Source organism: Rhinoraja longicauda, chromosome 25 (genome assembly GCF_053455715.1).
Source record: "Rhinoraja longicauda isolate Sanriku21f chromosome 25, sRhiLon1.1, whole genome shotgun sequence".
Lineage (NCBI taxonomy): Eukaryota > Metazoa > Chordata > Chondrichthyes > Rajiformes > Arhynchobatidae > Rhinoraja > Rhinoraja longicauda.
This window is the reverse complement of record NC_135977.1, coordinates 8906765-8927441: the sequence shown is the minus strand read 5'-3', so window position 1 is coordinate 8927441 and position 20677 is coordinate 8906765. Positions and strand designations below refer to the sequence as shown.

The 20677-nt window shown below is 43.5% G+C and overlaps 1 protein-coding gene across 1 annotated transcript in view; it reads right to left on the bottom strand.

The window, feature by feature from the left end:
* The window catches only part of sppl3 (signal peptide peptidase 3), a 142052-nt gene that overhangs the window by 58917 nt on the left and 62458 nt on the right, over positions 1-20677 (bottom strand). Inside the window, exon 3 of the mRNA XM_078421257.1 lies at positions 8477-8565. Within this exon, the coding sequence (XP_078277383.1) occupies positions 8477-8565 (89 nt within the window). The remainder of the gene's footprint in view (positions 1-8476; positions 8566-20677) is intronic.

Here is a 20677-nt window from a genome sequence, read left to right as displayed (position 1 = left end):
CACTACTACAACTATAATCTAATAATGTGCACGATATTCCTAAACAATACCACTAGCTTTGCATTTAGATCTTAAATTTATAATACTGACATGGAAATGTCAATTGGCAGAAACCTCATCATTGCATAAATACTTCAAAAACCCAAATATATTTTATGGATAAAATCCAGATTTGCAATTCACTATATCCAACAGGAAAGTTGTTGATAACACATATCTTAACTAAACATGAAAACCTCCCAGTTTTGGTCAGCTACATAGAATTACATGAAGTAGTGAGTGTTGGTTTATGTGCTAGTGAGGACTAGGTTTGAACAGAAATTAACCAATTGACCATTGAAACGGAGACCGGTGGAAATGGCAAAGTGGATCATTCACCCCCTTCAGAGCATGATGGGTTCTGTCCCCCTCTCCAATTATTCAAAATAACAGTCTGTAAAATTTGATATAATGCAAGTTAACAAACAGATGAGAGTTTATACAGAAGGATTACAACAAAATCTCATCGGCATTTCCAGAATCTAACCCAAACTGGCTGAACAGATTTTGCAGAACAGGACCATTTATATGTAAGCCAGTTTTTTTTCTATTTGGTAATGGCTAAATTTACTTAGTATTTATTTTTTTCCAGATAAACAGTCTGTTTGGTTTCTTCCTGCTGGCTCCAAAGGGTGATTATGACATTTTAAAACTGTATACAAGGGATGATAAATTGGAACGCGTAAGTGAGGTGTATTTGGATTTCCAAAATATATTTGGTAATGCGCCACATTGGTTGTAGCTTGTGGGGCGGTACGGTAGAGTTGCTGCCTTGCAGTGCCATAGACCATGGTTCGATCCTGACTAGGGGTGTTGCCTGTACGGAACCTGTACGTTCTCCCCTCTACCATGTGGGTTTTCTCTCGGTGTTCCGGGTTCCTCCCACATTCCAAAGACATACAGGTTTATCGGTTAATTGGCTTTGGTACGATTGTAAATTGTCTCGAGTATGTAGGATGGTGCTAATGTACGGGGTGATCGCTGGTCGGTGAGGAAGCTGTGGACCTTTCCAAAAGTGAACTACTGGGGAACCACAGAATTCGGTGCAGGGACCTCAACTATTTACACCCCTAAATTAATCACTTAAATGGAGGAAATGAGCAGAGCCAAATTTGGTGACAATACAAAGGTTGGTAGGAAATCAAGTTGAGAGCAGGGTGCAAAGATGAGTGAAGTGAATGTGCGCAGATTTGCGAGATGGAATAAAAGAGGTAGGGAGAAAGTAACATTATTTACTTTGGATGGCAGAATATTATTTAATTGGAAAGGGCACCAGTACAAGGGACCATAGAGACACAAAATGCTGGAGTAACTCAGCAGGGCAGGCAGCATCTCTGGAGAGAAGGAATGCGTGATGTTTCAGGTCAAGACCCGTCTTCAGACAAGGGACCGTGATACCTGTCGACATGAAGCAAAACATTTCAACCAGCAATTTGGGAGGCCTTTATTGCAAGCAGGGTGGAGCGCAAACATAGAGAAAAACTTGCCACAACTTGTGCAGGTGCAACTTGCGAGATCACACCTGGTGTGCCACGTGTAGCTCTGATCTCCTTAAAGCAGAGTTTTTCCACGAGTTTGGAGAGAGTTCAGAGAAGGTTCACCAAGTTGATTGCTGGGAAGAATGAGTTGTCTTGTGAAGAATGATTTTGCAGATTAATCATTCATTGGAGCAAAGGCCGATGAGAGGTGAACTTATTAAGGCAAAGATTCTGAAGTGGCTCGGCAGGGTAGCTTTGAGAGTATGTTTCCCACATCACCCATTCCTTCCATCCAGAGATACTGCCTGTCCTGCTGAGTTACTGCAGCACTTTGTGTCCATCTTAACCAGCATCTCCAGTTCCCTCCTATCCATAACATAACTGATAAGTTTCGGAATGAGAGATATACATTGAAGTTGAGAGAGGATTATTGAAGTGTTAAAGGTTATAGGAAACAGGCAGGAAAGTAGAGCAAAAAACAAACTGCTGGAGGAACTCAGTAGGTCCGGCAGCATAGAGGGAAATGAACAGATGACATTTAGGGCTGGGATACTTCTTCCTTCACAGGTGCCGCCTGACCTGCTGAGTTCCTCCAGCAGTTTGTCTCTTCACTCAAGATTGAGGAAATGCAGTCGAGTTTTGAGGAAGGTAGAGGCCAGGGGCAGATTAAATTTGATCTCACTGGATGCTGGAGCAGAATTAATGGGCCGCATGGCTTATTCCTGCTCCGATTCCATTGTCAGGGTGAGCATGTTCAGCTCTGTTTTTTGTTTCATATTTGCGTTTGCCCTAATTATTCAGGCTGGATTCATACCAGTTGAAAAACCATTGACCCTTCGAAGTTTCTTTTGAAAGTTAATAATTTGCCAGCTTTGCAGTTACCATTTAATAGTTACCGAGAGAGAAAGTAGACCCTCCGTTGTCTCTTTCATCTACGTAGACTTGCAGATAAGCACATTTTTGGTTCATGTGCAGAAACTACTTGAAAGGTATCCAAGTCATTTCTTACTTAATCAAATGCCTAACAAACTGAAGGTCCGCAATGGAGATCATCCATATTTGGTCTGATTTTCCAATTTAGTGAAGTACTCTAACAAATTATCTCAAAAAAATGATGAAGAAGAGAGGATATGTAAGCACGTTCACAAGTTATAGTAGAATTAGGCCATTCGGCCCATCGAGTCCACTCCGCCATGCAATCATGGCTGATCTCTGCCTCCTAATCCTATTTTACTGCCTTCTCCCCATAACCCTTGACACCCATTCGAATCAAGAATTTGTCTATCTCTGCCATAAAAATATCCACTGATTTGGCCTCCACAGCCCTCTGTGGCAATGAGTTCCACAGATTAACTACTCTCAGACTAAAGAAATTCCTCCTCACCTCCTTTCTAAAGGAACATCCATTAATTCTAAGGCTATGACCTCAGGTCCTTGACTCTCCCACTAGTGCAAATATCCTTTCCACATTCACTCTATCTATGCCTTTCATTATTCTGTAAGTTTTAATGAGGTCCACCCACAACCTTTTAAACTCCAGCAAGTACAGGCCCAGTCCTGTCAAACGCTCATCATATGCTAACCCACTCATTCCTGGAATTATTCTTGTAATCCTCCTCTGGACCCTCTCCAGAGCCAGCACATCCTTCCTCAGATACAGGGCCCAAATCTGCTCACAGTACTCCAAATGCGGCCTGACCAGCGCCTTTTTGAGCCTCAGCATTACATCTCTGTTTTTGTCTTCCAGATAAGCACCGACCAGCTAAAGAATAATAACCAGCCCATTAATGGGGAGTCTTTAGGATTTAGCGATAATAATAAACTGGCTACTTTGAAGTTAGAATCAGGGCAGACAGATAAAGCACACTAAGGAGAAAAATTAACGAAAGTAAACACAAAATGATGTACAAACATGCTTGTGAGTGGGATACACCTGGCAGCTCAATGTTCTGGGTTTTCCATGTTTGAGACGTAACAGAGAGGAAGAAAAAGGAGGTGGAGGAGTTGCTCTACTAATCACGGCAGCACTTAGAGGGGACATTATGGAGGGTTCATCCGCTGAGGTGATATGGGTAGAGCTTGAAAATAAGAAAGGTGCAAGCACTCCAATGCTATAGCCCCCTCCCCAATAGCAAGTGGAAGATAGAGGAACAGATGTGGACAGATTACTGAAAGATGCCAAAGCAACAGGGTTGTCTTAGTGAACGACTTTAATCCACAATATTGACTGGGATTTGCTCCGTGCCAAAGGCTTAGACGGATTAGAATTTGTTAGGCGTATCCAAGTGGGTAGAAAGCAGTAGGTAAATAGCCCAACCCGAGAAGGGAACATACTGGATCTCGTGTTGGAAAGTGAGCCTGGCCAGGTGACTGGAGTTACAGTTGAAGAGGATTTTGGGGATAGTCATTACAACTCCATATGTTTTAACATTGTTTTGAATAGGGATAAGTCTGGACCTCGAGGGAAGGTACTTAATTGGAGTAAAGCAAATTACATTATTAGGCAGGTGCTCAGGAGGGTTCATTGGGAACAGTTGTTATCTGACACACGGGAGTCAATTAAAAGTCAGTCACTAAAGTTCAGGACTGGCATGTTCCAGTAACGAGGAGGGATAAGGATGGCAATATCAAGGAACATTGGATGACCAAGGAGTATATAACTGTAACTAAACGTTACTCCCTTTATCATGTATCTGTACACTGTGGACAGCTCGATTGTAATCATGTATTGTCTTTCCGCTGACTGGATAGCACGCAACAACAGCTTTTCACTGTACCTCAGTACACGTGACAATAAACAAAGCTGGTAATTTTGAACATAAAGAAGTTTGAACAAAAAGAAGCATGGTTTAAGAAGATGAAATCAGATCGGCCCTTTGAAGAATACAAAGAAAAGAAAGTACTCAAGCAGGCAATTACAAGGGCTAAAAGGGGCCACAAAATAGCTCTGGCAAGTCAGCTTAAAGAAAATCTCCACGCTTTTTATATCGACATTAAAAACAAGAGGGTAACCAAGGAGAAGGTAGGACCGCTCAGAGATGGAAATGTCAAAGTCCAGTGAGCATTGGTTTAGAGCTAAAGGGGCAAAGTTTAAAGGTAACATGCGGGGCAAGCTTTTTGGTATGCCAAGGGAGGCAAGTGCCTAGAAGACATTGCAAGGGCTGGTGGTTGAGGCGGGTATGATTGTGACATTTGAGACACTTTTGCATAGGTGCATGGAAGTACAGGGCATGGAGGGCCATGGATTATATGTAGGCAGATAAGAGTTGGTCTTGGCATTATGTTCAACACAGACATTGTCGGCTGAGGCTAGATAGACACAAAATGCTGGAGTAACTCAGCGGGACAGGCAGCATCTCTGGAGAGAAGGAATAGGTGACGTTTTGGGTCAAGACCCTTCTTCAGACTGATGTCAATGAAGTGAGCAGTACAGAGATAAAATGTAGTCAGAGACAGTAAGACTGGTGGGAGAACTGGGAAGGGGAGGGGATGGAGAGAGAGGGAAAGCAAGGGCTACTTGAAGGCCTGTTTCTGTGCAGTTCTCTGTTCAAAGAAATGCAATCCTGCTGAAAGGTGATGTTATCTTTCTGAGGTAAATCTATCAATTTACCTTTAAAATGTAAAATCAATAGGAATGTTTTTTAAAAATTATTAAATATTCACAGAATTTAAAAAAGTCTTGTTTATGTAATTAAATAGCCACTGACCCAAACAGTTCACTACTAATTTAACAAGAACACTAGCTTTCAAAGGGCTAAAGTATTCAATCACTTAGACAGAATGGCCAAAGATATAAACCAGGCCAAATTTAGCAATGCATGGAGAATCAAGCTGCAGTCAATTTATTTTTTGGCTTTAGACCATGAAATAAAAATGAAGGAAGCTAATTGATGACAAAGTTGCCCAAAATGTTTGAATTATTTTGTGCTGCACACTGATAAATTATACATCAAATGCACTCGCTTTGGGTGATGAGGTAAAGTAAGCAGAGAAAAGAGTGCTAAACATTTTAAAAAGCAGTAAATAGCATTCAGCCAACTTCCTTGGCCCTATACATAACCTTCGACTGAACCGCGTTACACATCCCCCCCAAAGCCAATGTAAACTTGACTCCTGCCAGCAGCTAAAACTGTTTTCACAAGACCTACCTGCCTGTGAGACACGTTCTTTTTTGCACAATTTCAACGCATATTTAAAGCCATCAAATATATTTTTGCGATATGTAACCTTTTAAAATCACGAAAGTGAAAGCTATTTTAGGTTGCATCTTTGCTATTTAATCTCAAAGCTGAAAACAAATCAAATGGCAACTTTTATCTAGTGTCCCTAGTGTGTAGTGTGTGCTAGTGTATGGGAATTGCTGGTCGGCGCGGACTTGATGGGCTGAAGGGCTTGTTTCCACGCTGTATCTTCAAACTAAAATAATCTCAGCTTTTTTGGTCTCACTTTCTCTTTCCCCATCAATTTCAACTGTCAAATTAAATAAACAGAGCTTTATTAAAGTTTAAAAGTAAATCAAATAAAAATAAATCAAATATAGGGGAATAGCCACCAAAGACAGACACAAAACCACCAAAGATAGACACAAAACGCTATAGTAACTCAGCGGGACATCTCTGGAGAGAAGGAATGGGTGACGTTTCGGGTCGAGACCCTTCTTCAGTCTGATACTATCCACCAAATGATCTTCAGTAATGAACTTTCCCAAGATTTTTTAACTTTCGTATAATCAAATGCGTCAAATGTTCTGAAACAACTTTATTTTTTTTTACACATTATTCATTTACATGCCTTCATTAATTGAATAATAGATCCAGCTCCCACACAATTTGGTATTGTGCCAGATCTCTGAGCATATTAGCACGACTGGCACAACAGCACGTGTTGTGTCACCACTTCCAAATGACGGTATTTATTCACAAAATGCTGGAGTAACTCAGCAGGTCAGGCAGCATCTCAGGAGAGAAGGAATGGGTGATGTTTCGGGTCGAGGTCGAGACCCTTCTTCAGACTAACGAATTCCAAATGACGACCATTTTGTTTGTGACCATGGTACTCAGCTCCAGCTTCAAGAATGCAAAACCCTCTGCTGACTGACATGTTCAGCGTTTCAACTTCTACACAGAACTTAGTAGCAATATGATAACCTTTCTATGAAATTCGGAAGTGCAGGTTTCTGCCTTACAGTCTTTAAACAGCCAGTGTGACCCATTATACCAATCGCACTATTGTTGCACGAGCAAAGATGACAATTTTATTGTCGTACGCGGTGGCGCAGCGGTAGAGTTGCTGCCTTACAGCGCCAGAGACCCGGGTTCCATCCTGGCCGCGGGGGCTTGTCTGAACGGAGTTTGTACATTCTCCCGGTGACCTGCGTGGGTTTTCTCCGGGATCTCTGGTTTCCACCCACATTCCAAAGACATAGAAACATAGAAAATAGGCGCAGGAGGCGGCCAGCATTTGGCCGAGCCAGCACCTCCATTTATTGTGAACATGGCTGATCATCAACACTCAATAACCCATGCCTGCCTTCGCCCCACATCCCCCGATTCCGCTAGCCCCAACAGGTTTGTAGGTTAATTGGCTTAGTATAAATGTAAATTGTCCCTAGGGTGTGAAGGATCGTGTTAATGTGCGGGGATTATTGGTCGATGCGGACCCGGTGGGCCGAAGGGCCTGTTTCCGTGCTATATCTCTAAACTAAATAGAACTGTGGAAACAAGTCCTTCAGTAAGTCAAGTACTGTCTACTTTAACTCTCCAATTTCTCACCTTCCCACTCTGATTCGCCCGCCAACCACTTACATTAGGGAGAGTTTACTGTGGGGAAATTCATCTGCAAATCAGCATGTCTTTGGCAAGTGGCACTCAGAGGAACCCCACGCAGTCACGAGCCCAGCATTCAATGTCAGGCTCAAAGCCTGGTCTCCGGAGCAGAGAGACGTTTCACTGACATTAATTTCAACAAGGTTCTTTGGTATCAACCACAAATCCTTTGGAATAAAGTCATGGAGTCACAGTCATACCGCCGCATCACAAAGAAACTGGCCTTGGCCCACCATGCCTGTGCCAACTTCTTTGCTAACCTCCACGAATCTCATTTCCCACATAAAGAATGTATCATTCTGAACTACATAGACTATTATTGATATTATTACACTATTATTGGTTGTTTTTTGTGTGTACGTATCTGTGCATGTTTATATGTATATAGATGTGTGTGTTTACATGTGTGTGCGTGATCTTATGTGTATTTGAGAATATGTGTACATACACACACACACTGAACTTTTTTCCCCGTTCATTATTGTTTACAGTGAACTGTTTGCGTGCTACTGTATGTTTCATTTATTTTTTCCATTGGAACCTAATCAGATGTACAGCACTTTGGTCAACGTGGGTTGTTTTTAAATGTGCTATACAAATAAAATTGACTTGACTTGACTTGACTTGACTATGTTTACAAATTGTGTTGTGCTGCTGCAAGTAAAAATTTCATTGGTCTGTCTAGGACATGACAATAAAACACTTTTGACACTCTTGACTATCATTCTATGCCTTGCCTATTTAAATGTCTGTCTAAATGGCGGAGTAGACTCGATGGGCTGAATGACCTAATTGTGTTCCTGTGACTCATGATCTAAATGTCTTAAACACAGTAATAATAATCGCAAAACACTTATCTGCTAATACTCCTTCCTCTCATCTTAAACTCTTGTTCTGATACACCTTTCCATAGGAAATAGGTTTTGACTATGCAGCCGACCTTGCTCTCTCATGGCACCCCTCAACCTGCACCGTTCCAGGAAAAATAAACCAAACCTATTCAATTCTTCCAATCCAGACAACATCCTGGTGAATCTCCTCTGCACTCAAACCAGAATCTTGGTTGTGATATCTCAAGAAATCTCCATGTGGACATTAAAAATAAAGGATGCTGGAGTCTTGCTTTGTACTTACTATTGTTGGTATTGTTTACATTGAAAGTGGCAGATGTAGTATTCCCATCTTTATCTTTTTCCTGGTTCTCAAAGTCCATATTCAGAGATCTGGATGAGAGGGGGGGAAATGAAAGCTTCATAAAGTCACATGGTCCAGGCAGATGAAAACTGTGGTGTCAACCACAAAATCGTGCAACAAATGTAAACATTCACTTAGTCGCATTCAGTCTAATGTACTGTACCAATTTGGAATGTTATGGCCAATTTTAATGCTTACAAATGGAGATTTTGCTCATGTCCTTGCAATAACTCCCTTAAACTGAATTAAGACATTTTGCCAAAACTCCAAATGCTCAAGAAGCTGGACTCCAAGCACACAGTTGGGTCACAAAGTGCTGGAGTAACTCAGCGGAACAGGCAGCATCAGATTGAAGAAGGGTCTCGACCCAAAACGTCACCCATGCCTTCTCTCCAGAGATGCTGCCTGACCCACTGAGCTTCTCCAGCACTTTGTGTCTATTATCGGTGTAAACCAGCATCTGCAGTTCCATTCTACACACAGTAGGGTCATTTCAATTAAATACTCTGGTTTGGACGATGCAGTCAGACCCCCAAACACAAAGTCAGGTCCAACTGGGCTTAGTTTGGATAGCCAGGCCTTATTCAGCATGTCTACACTCTTTAAACAAAGTGATCCCTGCAAATCAAGTGGGGGACTTGCAGCAAGGGAAAATCGCAAAATCCTTGAAAACACTGACTTTATAAACATTAGGGATTTTCAATGGCTCGATGATGCCGTATTGTCACCGCACAGTTAAATTATCACACATGCCCCAGTCGCCGTATTTCGGCGCCATTTATAAAATGTCCAAAGTCCAGTCCACGCAATCGTTGCACTGGAGCGGCTCCCGACCCATGTATTAGGCACGTGAGGGCGGTTTATAAATAATAAATCACAAGGCAAGCAAACTACATTTTGCAATTTTTCAAGAATTCCTGAGGCAAGTGGAGAACAGCTTAGCACTGCGTGAGAAGCAACAGCAACATGTGCCAAGAACGCCGTGTTGCATGGAAGAGATAATAATAATAATAATAATGCATTACATTTATATAGCGCTTTTCAAACACTCAAAAGACGTTTTACAGGGATTACTAGAACATAGAGAAGAAAATAAATAGATAAATAAGTAAACGAACAGAAAAAGGAGACAGAAGGTGAGGTGACGGTCAGTGGTTGAAGGCAGTGCTGAACAGGTGAGACTACAGTGATGTTTTGAATGTGGTGAGTGAGGAGGAGTCTCTGACGGTTTGGGGTAGTGAGTTCCAGAGGGTGGGAGCAGCGATGGGGAAAGCCCTGTCCCCCCAGGATCTGAGTTTGGTCCGGATGGGGGGGGACAGGAGGTTGGCAGCAGCAGAGCGGAGGGTGCAGGTGGGAGTGTGCCTGTGGAGGAGGTCAGTCAGGTAGGATGGGGCCAGGTTATGGAGGGCTTTGTAGGTCATGAGGAGGATTTTGTACTGGATTCTATGGGGGATGGGGAGCCAGTGGAGCTTGTAAAGGACGGGGGTGATATGGTTCGGATCGGGGAGTGGGTGAGTAGACGGGCAGCGGAGTTTTGAATGTATTGAAGTTTACTGATGATTTTTGAGGGTGAGCCAAATGAGGGTGAGATGACTTTCCTACAGTAACGCCCACTCCAACCGGAATGACAACTTACATTTATTTACTGATTGAAAGATACAGCATGGAAACAGGCCCTATGGCTCACTTTTGCTCAGTGGGCCATATTTTCCACCTGTTGCTGCCTATTGCTGCCCTGTACAGAACACCTAGAAAATTTAGATGTGGCAATAAAACACGTCCAACAGCCAAGCAATTAGAACTCACTAGACCAAGTGGACCCGTTGGGCTCAAACCTCTCCTGCATTGGTGCAGTGCCCTCTCCTCCTCTCCTCCCTCCCCTCCTCCCCTTCCCCTCGCCCCAACTCCAACCCCCTCATCCTCCCTCCTCCACCCCCCTCATCCTCCCTCCTCCCCCTCCCTCCCTACCCCCCCCTCCCTCCACCTCTTCCCTCCACCCCCTTCCTCCCTAGGAAATAGATTTAAATTTTAAAATGTGAATAACTTTAAAAATATAACCGATTTCAATGAAACTTCTTCCATTAGCACCAAAGGGACGACGGTGAGTAAGGTGGGCCTAAAATTGTCACGCTATCGTGTACCATTTTGGCTGTAGTTCAGGAACAAACAAACAAATGAGAGTTTTAGTATCTAGATGGCAGAGATTCAAGATAAATCAGGATAGGTCAGGTTATCAATTTTCCCTTTTACGCAAAAGACTGGATAAGCAATGCTTTGCGTAGATAGAAAAACTGCAGAGTTTCAAAATTTAATACGGTGGTCTTTACACGGAGTGAAACTATTATAGAGAGTGAAAAAGAAAGCAAACTTAAGGGTAAAATCCGAGACAAAGAGAATAAGTGAATGGCTGGAGATTGTAATACAATAAAAGGTAAAAGGATGCAAGTGAATAGAAGAGAGAAGGAGAGACAGAGAAACAGATCATGAAGTAAGTGAATAAAATTGTTAAACATCTCGTATCCTTTGAATTCTGAAGCAAGATGAAAGATAGTGTTAATGGAAACGAGCAGATGAGAGAGACAAAATGCAAGAGAATTAAACCACAAACTCATTTTGAAGCAGGCTTTCATTTACTTCAAATGGGCCAAAGAACTTCCGTGCACATTAATTAATTTTAATGCAACATCTACAAGAAAGTGCACAGTTTCATAAGACAGAAGTTAGACCCTTGGCTCCCCAGCCTTGTTGGATTATCTGCTTTGCCGGACCGACAGAGGTTACGGCCTGCGAGAGGAGTCGAACGGTACCGGAACGGTCCGTGTAGGCCATCGCGGGGCTGAGATACCGGCCTGCAAAGTCGGCCATGGAAGTCGGCTATGGGAACGGATCTGCTGGCTTTGGCCAGAGCTTCCAGAGCCCCAGCAGCAGGGGGGTAAATTCGACCCACCACCGATCAGCCACGGAAGTCTCGATGAGATAGAGATTGGCCGCCTCACCCAGCCTAGGCGCCACATTTTTTGGGGAATTCCCTTGGGGGGGGGGGGGGGGGTGGGGGGGCACGATTACTTGCAACTGCCAGAGCTGGTATTCTCAATCAAAACCTACTTTAAGCCAAGGCAAAGCAACGCACATCCCGTAATGTAGGTTCTGAGGCTTTACTTAAAACACACGAGGCTAAAGATTGTTAAAACTGGGTGTAATTCCTGTGAGACTACAGTAATTGTCTCAGCCAAGCTTCACTGTGGACTGCCATCTTTAATACACATTGGACGATACCAACTACTAAAATCAAATTTAAAAAGTTGCTCGCCAACCCCTTTCTAAAACCCAATGACCTGTAAGATGGAAACAAAAGATAGACACAAAAAGCTGGAGTAACTCAGCAGATTCGTCTTCAGACCCTTCTTCAGTCTGAAGTAGGGTCTGGACCCGAAACGCCACCCATTTCTTCTCTCCAGAGATGCTGCCTGACCCGCTGAGTTACATCAGCTTTTTGTGCCTATCTTTTGTTTCCATCTTGCAGGTCATTGGGTTTTAGAAAGGGGTTGGCATGTTGGTTTGGCATGTTTCCTCTAACCCAGCAGGACCCTGTCCCAGGATATCTTGAAACCCTTTTGGTTCTTTTTTCCATGCCTCCGTAAAACTCACAGGGTCCATTGGAAAATATATTACACTACTACACTGCATAACATCTTTAAAAAAAAGATGAATCAAAAAAAATGTAGGAAGGAACGGCAGACGTTGGTTCATACCGAAGATAGACACAAAATGCTGGAGTAACTCAGCGGGTCAGGCAGCATCTCTGAGGAAAGGGAATAGGTGACGTTTCGGGTCAGAAGACTTCTTCAGACTGAAAGATATGGGGGGGGGGGGGGGGGCTGGAGGTGAGAAAAGGCCTGCGCTACTCCGGCATTTCCGTGTCTATGAATTGAAAGAGCACTGGAGTATTAAATGGAAAATCATCCAACAGTCCAGAAGATCTGTCAATCAGCGCATATCTTTAGATCATGCGGATTAACAAAGTTTTACCGCACTTAGCACCTCACCTGTAGACGAGGAGGGAATGGCATGTTTAATTTTATGCCACAGCATGTTTGTATAATTAGTTTACGTAGTACTTTGGCATTGGGCTTGGTTTTCTTGGTTGAGCGCCTCCCCTGGTGTTATAGCACAAGCACTATGTGTTTTAACTGCAACTTAATAACTTGACTGACCCCGTACCAAAGCAAAAATATGAATATGATAGAGATATGGTTCCAACCAAGCTTTTACAGCTGACAATAATACAAAGTGCAGCAACATCTTTGCAAGCTGATATGTCACCCCACCACATGACAGAGTGCTCCAAATCGCTGTATTTTCCACAGGGCAAACTGCGGGTCGTTCACTAAAACAGAAATACACAACCTTTGTCTGATGTTTTCTATAAAGTCTTCCCATCAAAATTGCTGGAGAAACAATCTTAAATGTTCATGTCAGTTTTGCATCTCGACTGCATGGATTTAAAAATAGGATTGTCTTTGTCCGTACAAATCTCTTTCATTCAGTTAATTAATTTCCCCCAAGCCATCACAATGTCAATCACTGGGTATCACACTGATCTTTCACTAGCTCCATGAGCGTTAATGAATTCCAGCCTGGTTAACAACGGGAAATGTCCACGAGGGCTTCTGCAACCAAGTATCGTAATTAAATATAACTCAGCATAAAGCAAGCTCAACAGCTACCGAAAAGCAATCATCCATGCGGCACGGTGGCGCAGCGGTAGAGCGACTGCCTCACGCCGCCAGAGACCCACCCGGCTTCGATCCTGACTATGGGTGCTGGTCTGTACGGAGTTTGTACGTTCTCCCCGTGACCGCGTGGGTTTTCACCGAGATCTTTGGTTTCCTCCCACACTCCAAAGACATACAGGTTTGCAGGTTAATTGGCTTGGTGTTAATTGTCCCTGGTGTGTGTGGGGCAGTGTTAATGTGCGGGAATCGCTGGTGGGTGTGGACTCGGTGGTCCGAAGGCCCTGTTTCCACGCTATATTACTAAACTAAATTAAACATAAAATAAACACAAACTAAAGTAAACTGCAATGAATGTCCTAAATCTTTGCATTCTCTTCCTTAAAGCCTAACCCTCTGTCCCATTCCTTCTAGGTATAGGTTATGACCTATGGGATTATGACAGAGGTAATCTATCTACATTTAAACTCCATCTGTCTGGAACTTGAGGGCAGATTACACCATCCTCTTCCATCATTTCTCCACTGTCATTATGCTGGGTTGGATTAGATTTATCTGGTTTAATTTTCTTATCTATCAAATGGGAAGCAGTGAATTACCTGCAACACTTCCATTTCACGCTGGTACTTTAGCTCCACCCAAGCATCTATCGCTGGTGTTTAATTCTCATCTGCACATTGGTATTGATTTATTATTGTCACATGAACGCAGATACAATGAAAAGCTTGTGTGCTATACACAAGCACATTCAAGGGAGGTCATGTTGCAGTTGTATAAGATGTTGGTGAGACCACATTTAGAGTATTGTGTTCAGTTCTGGGCACCATGTTATAGGAAAGATATTGTCAAGCTTGAAAGGGTTCAGAGAAGATTTACGAGGATCTTGCCAAGACTAGTGTCTGAGCTCTTGGGAGAGATTGAGTAGACTGGGTCTCTATTCCTTGGAGCGCAGGAGGATGAGGGGTGATCTTATCTCTATAAGTATAAAATCATGAGAGCAATAGATCGGGTAGCTGCACAGAATTTCTTGCCCAGGGTAGGGGAATCGAGTACCAGAGGACATAGGTTCAAGGTGAAGGGGAAAAGATTTAATAGGAATCTGAGGGGTAACTTTTTCACTCAAAGGGTGGTGGGTATATGGAACAAGCTGCCAGAGGAGGTAGTTGAGGCTACAACTGTCCCAATGTCTAAGAAACAGTTAGACAGGTACATGGATAGGACAGGTTTGGAGGGATATGGACCAAGCGCAGGCAGGTGGGACTAGTGTGGGTGGGACATGTTGGCGGGTGTGGGCAAGTTGGGCCGAAGGGCCTGTTTCCACACTGTATCACTCTATGACTCTGAGCCACTCACAAGTATAACAGGTAGTGACAAGTGAAAATGTCCCGAGTGTAGAATGTAGTGTTACAGCAATAAAGTTATAGGAAAAAAAAGTCCAGAGTTCACAATGTGGTAGGTTGAAAGATTGGGGCCACACCTTCACCTATGGAAGGATAATAACATCAGCTGTTCTTGAATCTGGTGGTATGTGGTTTCAAGATTTTTTTATCTTCTGCCTGAAGGGGGAGGGGAGAAGAGGGGATAACTATAAAAAAAACACCTTCATCACTTTTCCTAAATTCTATTCCCCAGTTACCAACCTACATCTTACTTTATGTTCACAGTCTGAAGCTGAACCAGACTGTTGACAACGTTTAAAACTCCAAGATAAACTGTGAACTAGACAATGGTACCAAGAGCTAGACACAAAGTGCTGGAGTAACTCAGCGAGTCAGACAGCATCTCTGGAGGAAATGGATAGGTGACGTAGTCCCGGCCCTCCGCTATTTCCTGGAGGGCCTGGGCTTTACTGCCTTCACTGACCATAAGCCCCTCGCCTTTGCATTCGCTAAGGTTTTGGATCGCTGGTCCGCTCGGCAGCGTTATCATTCAACCAATCTCATCAAAAGAGACCACAGGAAACACTGTTTTCAAATTGACTGTTATTAATCATATTTATCTGGATGAAATATACAGAAATATTGCAGTTGCGGAAGATGCAATATGATTGCAAGATTGTTCACCAATAAGATGTGGTCACAGGACTTGACAATGACAGCTTCAAGAGCAGGGAAGCTTTATCTTTGGCGTAGCATCTATTTACCCATATATTTTCCTTATTTCATCACAAAACAGAAAGCAGTCATTTTGGCTCGCCAAGTCCATGCCTGAAGATAGACACAAAAAGCTGGAGAAACTCTGGAGAAAACGAATAGGTGGCGTTTCAGGTCGAGACCAGACGTCTTATCAGTCTATGCCTGCTCACAGCACAATCACTTTTGACCACTAATTTTCCTTATAACCTTTTAGTTTAGTGTAGTTTAGAGGTACAGTGCTGAAACAGGCCCTTTGTCCCACCGAGTTCGCACCGACCAGCGATCCCCGCACATTAACGCTATCCTACACACACTAGGGACAATTCACTTTTGTACAAAGCAAGTTAACCTACAAACACCTACAAACCTGTACGTCTTTGGAGTGTGGGAGGAAACTGAAGATTTTGGAGAAACCCCACACAGGTCACGGGGAGAAAGTACAAACTCCGTACAGCACCCGAAACCAGGATCGAACCCAGGTCTCTGGCACTGTGAGGCAGCAACTCTACCGCTGCGCCACCGTGCTGCCCTTAACGCTGTTAAGAGGAGGTACAGTGCTGAAACAGGCCCTTCGGCCCACCGAGTCCGCGCCGACCAGCGATCCCCGCACATTAACACTATCCTACACACACTGGGGACAATTTACACAAACACCAAACCAATTAGCCTACATACCTGTACGTCTTTGAAGTGTGGGAGGAAACCAACAATTTCAGAGAAAACCCACACGGTCATGGGGAGAACGTACAACTCTGCGCAGACAGCACCTGTATCATATCATATCATATATATACAGCCGGAAACAGGCCTTTTCGGCCCACCAAGTCCGTGCCGCCCAGCGATCCCCGTACATTAACACTATCCTACACCCACTAGGGACAATTTTTACATTTTACATTTACCCAGCCAATTAACCTACATACCTGTACGTCTTTGGAGTCGGGATCGAACCCGGGTCGCCAGTACAGCAAGCACTGTAAGGCAGCAACTCTACCGCTGCACCACCGTGCCGCCCTGCATTCCCATTATCTCCCTTTATTCTCCCTACATTCCCATTATCATTCAACCAATCTCATTAAAAGAGAACCACAGAAAACATTGTTTTCAAATCGACTGTTATCCATTCATCTGGAGTCAAAATACTTTGAAATATTGAGGTAATGGAAGATGTAATCTCATCGTAAGATTGTTTTCTAACAGGATGTGGCCACAAGACTCTTTCCAATAAAGACACACTCAAACTGACAGTGCGGTGGGACAACTGATAGAGACGTCTCACAGCTCCAGCAACCCAGGTCCAATCCTGCCCTCAGTTTCTATCCATGTGGAGTTTAGCATGTTTACACGCTGCCACAATGCATTCACAAAGTTGTAAGTAAAATTTCCCATTGATGTACAAATCGATAGGCTAATTGTCCACAGTAAAATGGCCCGAGTGTGTAAGTGAGTGGTCAATTCTGGATGTGGGGAGGCGTTGATGGGAATGTGGAGAGAATAAAGTAGTTGTATTAGTTGTACCTTATTTGAGTCATACAACTGTGATCATATTAAGACAATTTAAATTATGGTAAAGGTGGTATTTTGTTTGGTTGCCTTCATTGATCAGGATACTGAGCATGAGTTGGGTTGTCGTGCTACAGCTGTACAAGATGTCGGTAAGATTATCTTTGGAGTATTGTGTGCAGTTCTGGTCATTGGACTGCAGCAAGAATGTCATTTGGATTTTATAGAAACGTATAAAATTATAAAAGGTCTGGACAATCTAGATACAGGAGTCCAGAACCAGGGGCCACAGTCTAAGAATAAAGGGGAGGCCATTTAAAACTGAGATGAGAAAAAACATTTTCACCCATAGAGTTGTGATTTTGTGGAATTCTCTGCCACAGAAGGCAGTAGAGGCCAATTCACTGGATGAATTTAAAAGAGAGTCAGATAAAGCTCTAGGGGCTAGCAGATTCAAGGGATTATGGGGAGAAGGCAGGCACGGGTTACTAATTGTGGATGATCAGCCATGATCACAGAGGAATGGTCTCGACCCGAAACGTCACCCATTCCTTCTCTCCTGAGATGTTGCCTGACCTGCTGAGTTACTCCAGCATTTTGTGAATAAATACCGTCGATTTGTACCAGCATCTGCAGTTATTTTCTTATACAATGAATGGCTGGCTCGAAGGGCCAAATGGCTTCCTCCTGCACCTATTTTCTATGTTTCTATGTCATAACGCTGGAAAGAGTGCAGAAAAGATCTGCTAGGATGTTACCAGAACTCAAGGGCTTCAGCTATAAGTAAAAGATGGTTAGGTTTGGATTTTCTCTTGTTGAGAGCATAGGAGGCGGAAGAGTAACTTTATAGAGGTATACAGACCACCCAACATTTGATTTTACAAATTCAGAATTTTGATGTCCAAAATTGAGAATTTTACATCAAACTTCATAATATGGCGCGTAATGCAACTTTTCAGCACAAAACGTATGCACGCCAAATGTGCAAACATTCATGTGTGAAAAACGACCATTATTTCCAACAGTCTGTAGTTCTTGGACTACATGTACAATGTCACGCCTATCACGAGTATATTCTGCTATTTATAGAAAGGTTATTGAACAGAAATACTTTTTACAACACAAAGAAAAAATTGTTTTGTTTTGTTTTTTCTATTTTGCTTTTTCCTTACGCAAAATGTATGACTAAGTTATGAAGAAAGAGTTTCATTTAAAAATGCACATACCTAATTTCATTGAAGGACTGCTTGCTCCAGTGGTCTTCAACAGCAAATCACAACAGTCCATGTCCCCCCCCATCCCCCACTCCTCCACACTACCCCCACCCCCCCACTACCCTCCCCACCCCCTTCACCACTACCCCCACTTCCGACTCCCCGCCTACTCCCCTCCCCCCTTTCCCCCCAACTCCCGCCCCCCCTCCACTCCCGACTCCTGCTCCCACCTAATCCCCTCTCCCCCCACTTCCCTCCACCCCACCTTTTCCCCCCACCTCCACTCCCCCACCCCCCTCCCCCCTCACATCCTCCCCCACTCCCCTCCCCATTTCCCCCCTCCCTTCCTCCACCCCCCCGCACCCCATTCCCTCTCAACATCAACGGGCCTCGCACTATGCAGCGAGGCGAGGCCAGCGACAAGGTGAGGCGAGCCCAGCTGTGAGTCGGGGCCGGCGGCGAGGTGAGGCGCGGTCAGCGACGAGGCCGGGCCAGTGGCCCCTACCTCTTTCCCAGGTAGAACTAGGGAGCCAGAGGTTTAAACTGAGGGGAAAGATTTGAGAGAGAACAGAGGAACAATTTCTACATATAGAGGGCGTTGTGTACATGTTAGACAGATAGATGGTTAGGAAAACGTGAGGGAGATGTATCAAATGCAGCAAGTTCTACTAGGTCGGTTAGAAAACCAGAACGGGATGGACAAAGTTGACTGAAGGATTCTGTTTCTGTGCTGTTTGACTATCACCTTGAACCAATTAGTTTTTGCAAGAGGAATATTCCACAGTAATGAAACAGTTTCCCGTTTTCAAAAGAGCACAGGCATTCGTCATAAATAATCCATCACCTTACAAGATTTTCTCCTTAAGTACTTTTAGCTTAAGAGTTTATGATTTGCTGAAGCCATTTTCAATAGAGGGAGCCAGTTCAGGTTTTTTTTTAAATCCAAAACTGTATGGCAAGTATCATCATTTCTGAATTCATAAAAGACAGACACAAAGTGCTGGTGTTAACTCAGCAGGCCAGGCAGCATTTCTGGAGAAAAAGGATGGGTGATGTCGGGTTGGGACCCTTCTTCAGACTTAAAATACAGGGTTGGCGGGAGGCGAAGAGATGGAGGAGAGAAAAGACCAGGATTGAGGAGAATTCATGAATATAGCAATGCCTAAACCAGTGTTAATTTTCAACTTGCCCCCTTGAAACTCCTTAAATTACATGTTTTCCCCTCCCACCGTCCCAAAATAGCTCTGATCAAAGTCGTTAATGATATCTAATGTGATTGTGTCAAATGTAAACAAAACCTTCTTGACTTTCTTGGCTAGTAGTCTGCTGCCTTTGACAAGGCTCCTTAGCAACACCCAGAAACATACTGTAGCATCGGTTTCTACATGTTTGGCAATAGACTTTAGTTCATTACATGATTCTCAGTATCTCAGCCACACTACCCCTTAACCAAGCAAACATCTCGGCCTTTAAATGAGCGCAATGTTTAGTTTTTTGTTTAGTTTAGAGATACAGCGCGGAAACAAGCTCTTCAGCCCACTGAGTCTGCGCTGACCAACAACCTCCGCACACTAACACTATCCTACACACTAATGACAACTTAAAATTATACCAAAGCCAATTAGCCTAAAAACATGTGCGTCCTTTGGAATGTGGGTGGAAACCGGAGCTCCTGGAGAAAACCCACACAGGTCACGGGAGAACATACAAACTCCGTACAAACAAGCATCCGTAGTCAGGATTGAACCCAGGTCTCTGGCGCTGTAAGGCAGCAACTCTACCGCTGCGCCACCGTGCCCCATCACCATTCAGGTGAACAGAAATACCTTCCAAATCACAATAAGGAAGACCAATGCCAATATCCTCAGACCAGTCACAAATTCTGTTAACTAGCACTGGCTCTATTTTCTCTTTGGTAACCATTTACCCAGCGCTTCTTATCAAACCCCTTTAATTCTAGGGTTCTGGGTGAAAGAAATTTGGAATTATCAGTGGTTTGGACCCATTGTGATGTTTTGTGTTGCAATTTCAACGTGTGGCTCTATATGGGCTATTGCTGTTGTAACTGTGTGTACAGAGCCAAATTAACGAAGATATGCTGATCCTTGCCATATAGTTTGTGATTTTTTTTAAATGCTGAAGTGGACTATTCAGTTTTAACATTACATCAGAATCCCAAGTTAATTTTGGATTTTGTATCTGTGCCAACTCTAAGAGAAGCCTTGAAAAGAATCCTTAACATCTGCCAACTCCAACTTTGCTCCACCTTGCCTGCTGCCAAAGCCCTCATTCACGTCCACTAATGACCAGACCTGCCTATTTCAACACACATCTGGTTGGCGTTCCTTATTCTATTTTCCTTTAAGGAATCCAAAATCTTGTTGGTATGAGGTGGAGCACCTCATTGAAACTTACCGAATAGTGAAAGGCCTGGATAGAGTGGAAAGGATGTTTCCACTAGAGGGAGATTCTAGGACCAGAGAACATAGCCTCAGAAAAACAGGATGTATCTTTAGAAAGATAAGGAGGAAAGTCAGAGGGTGGTGAATCTGTGGA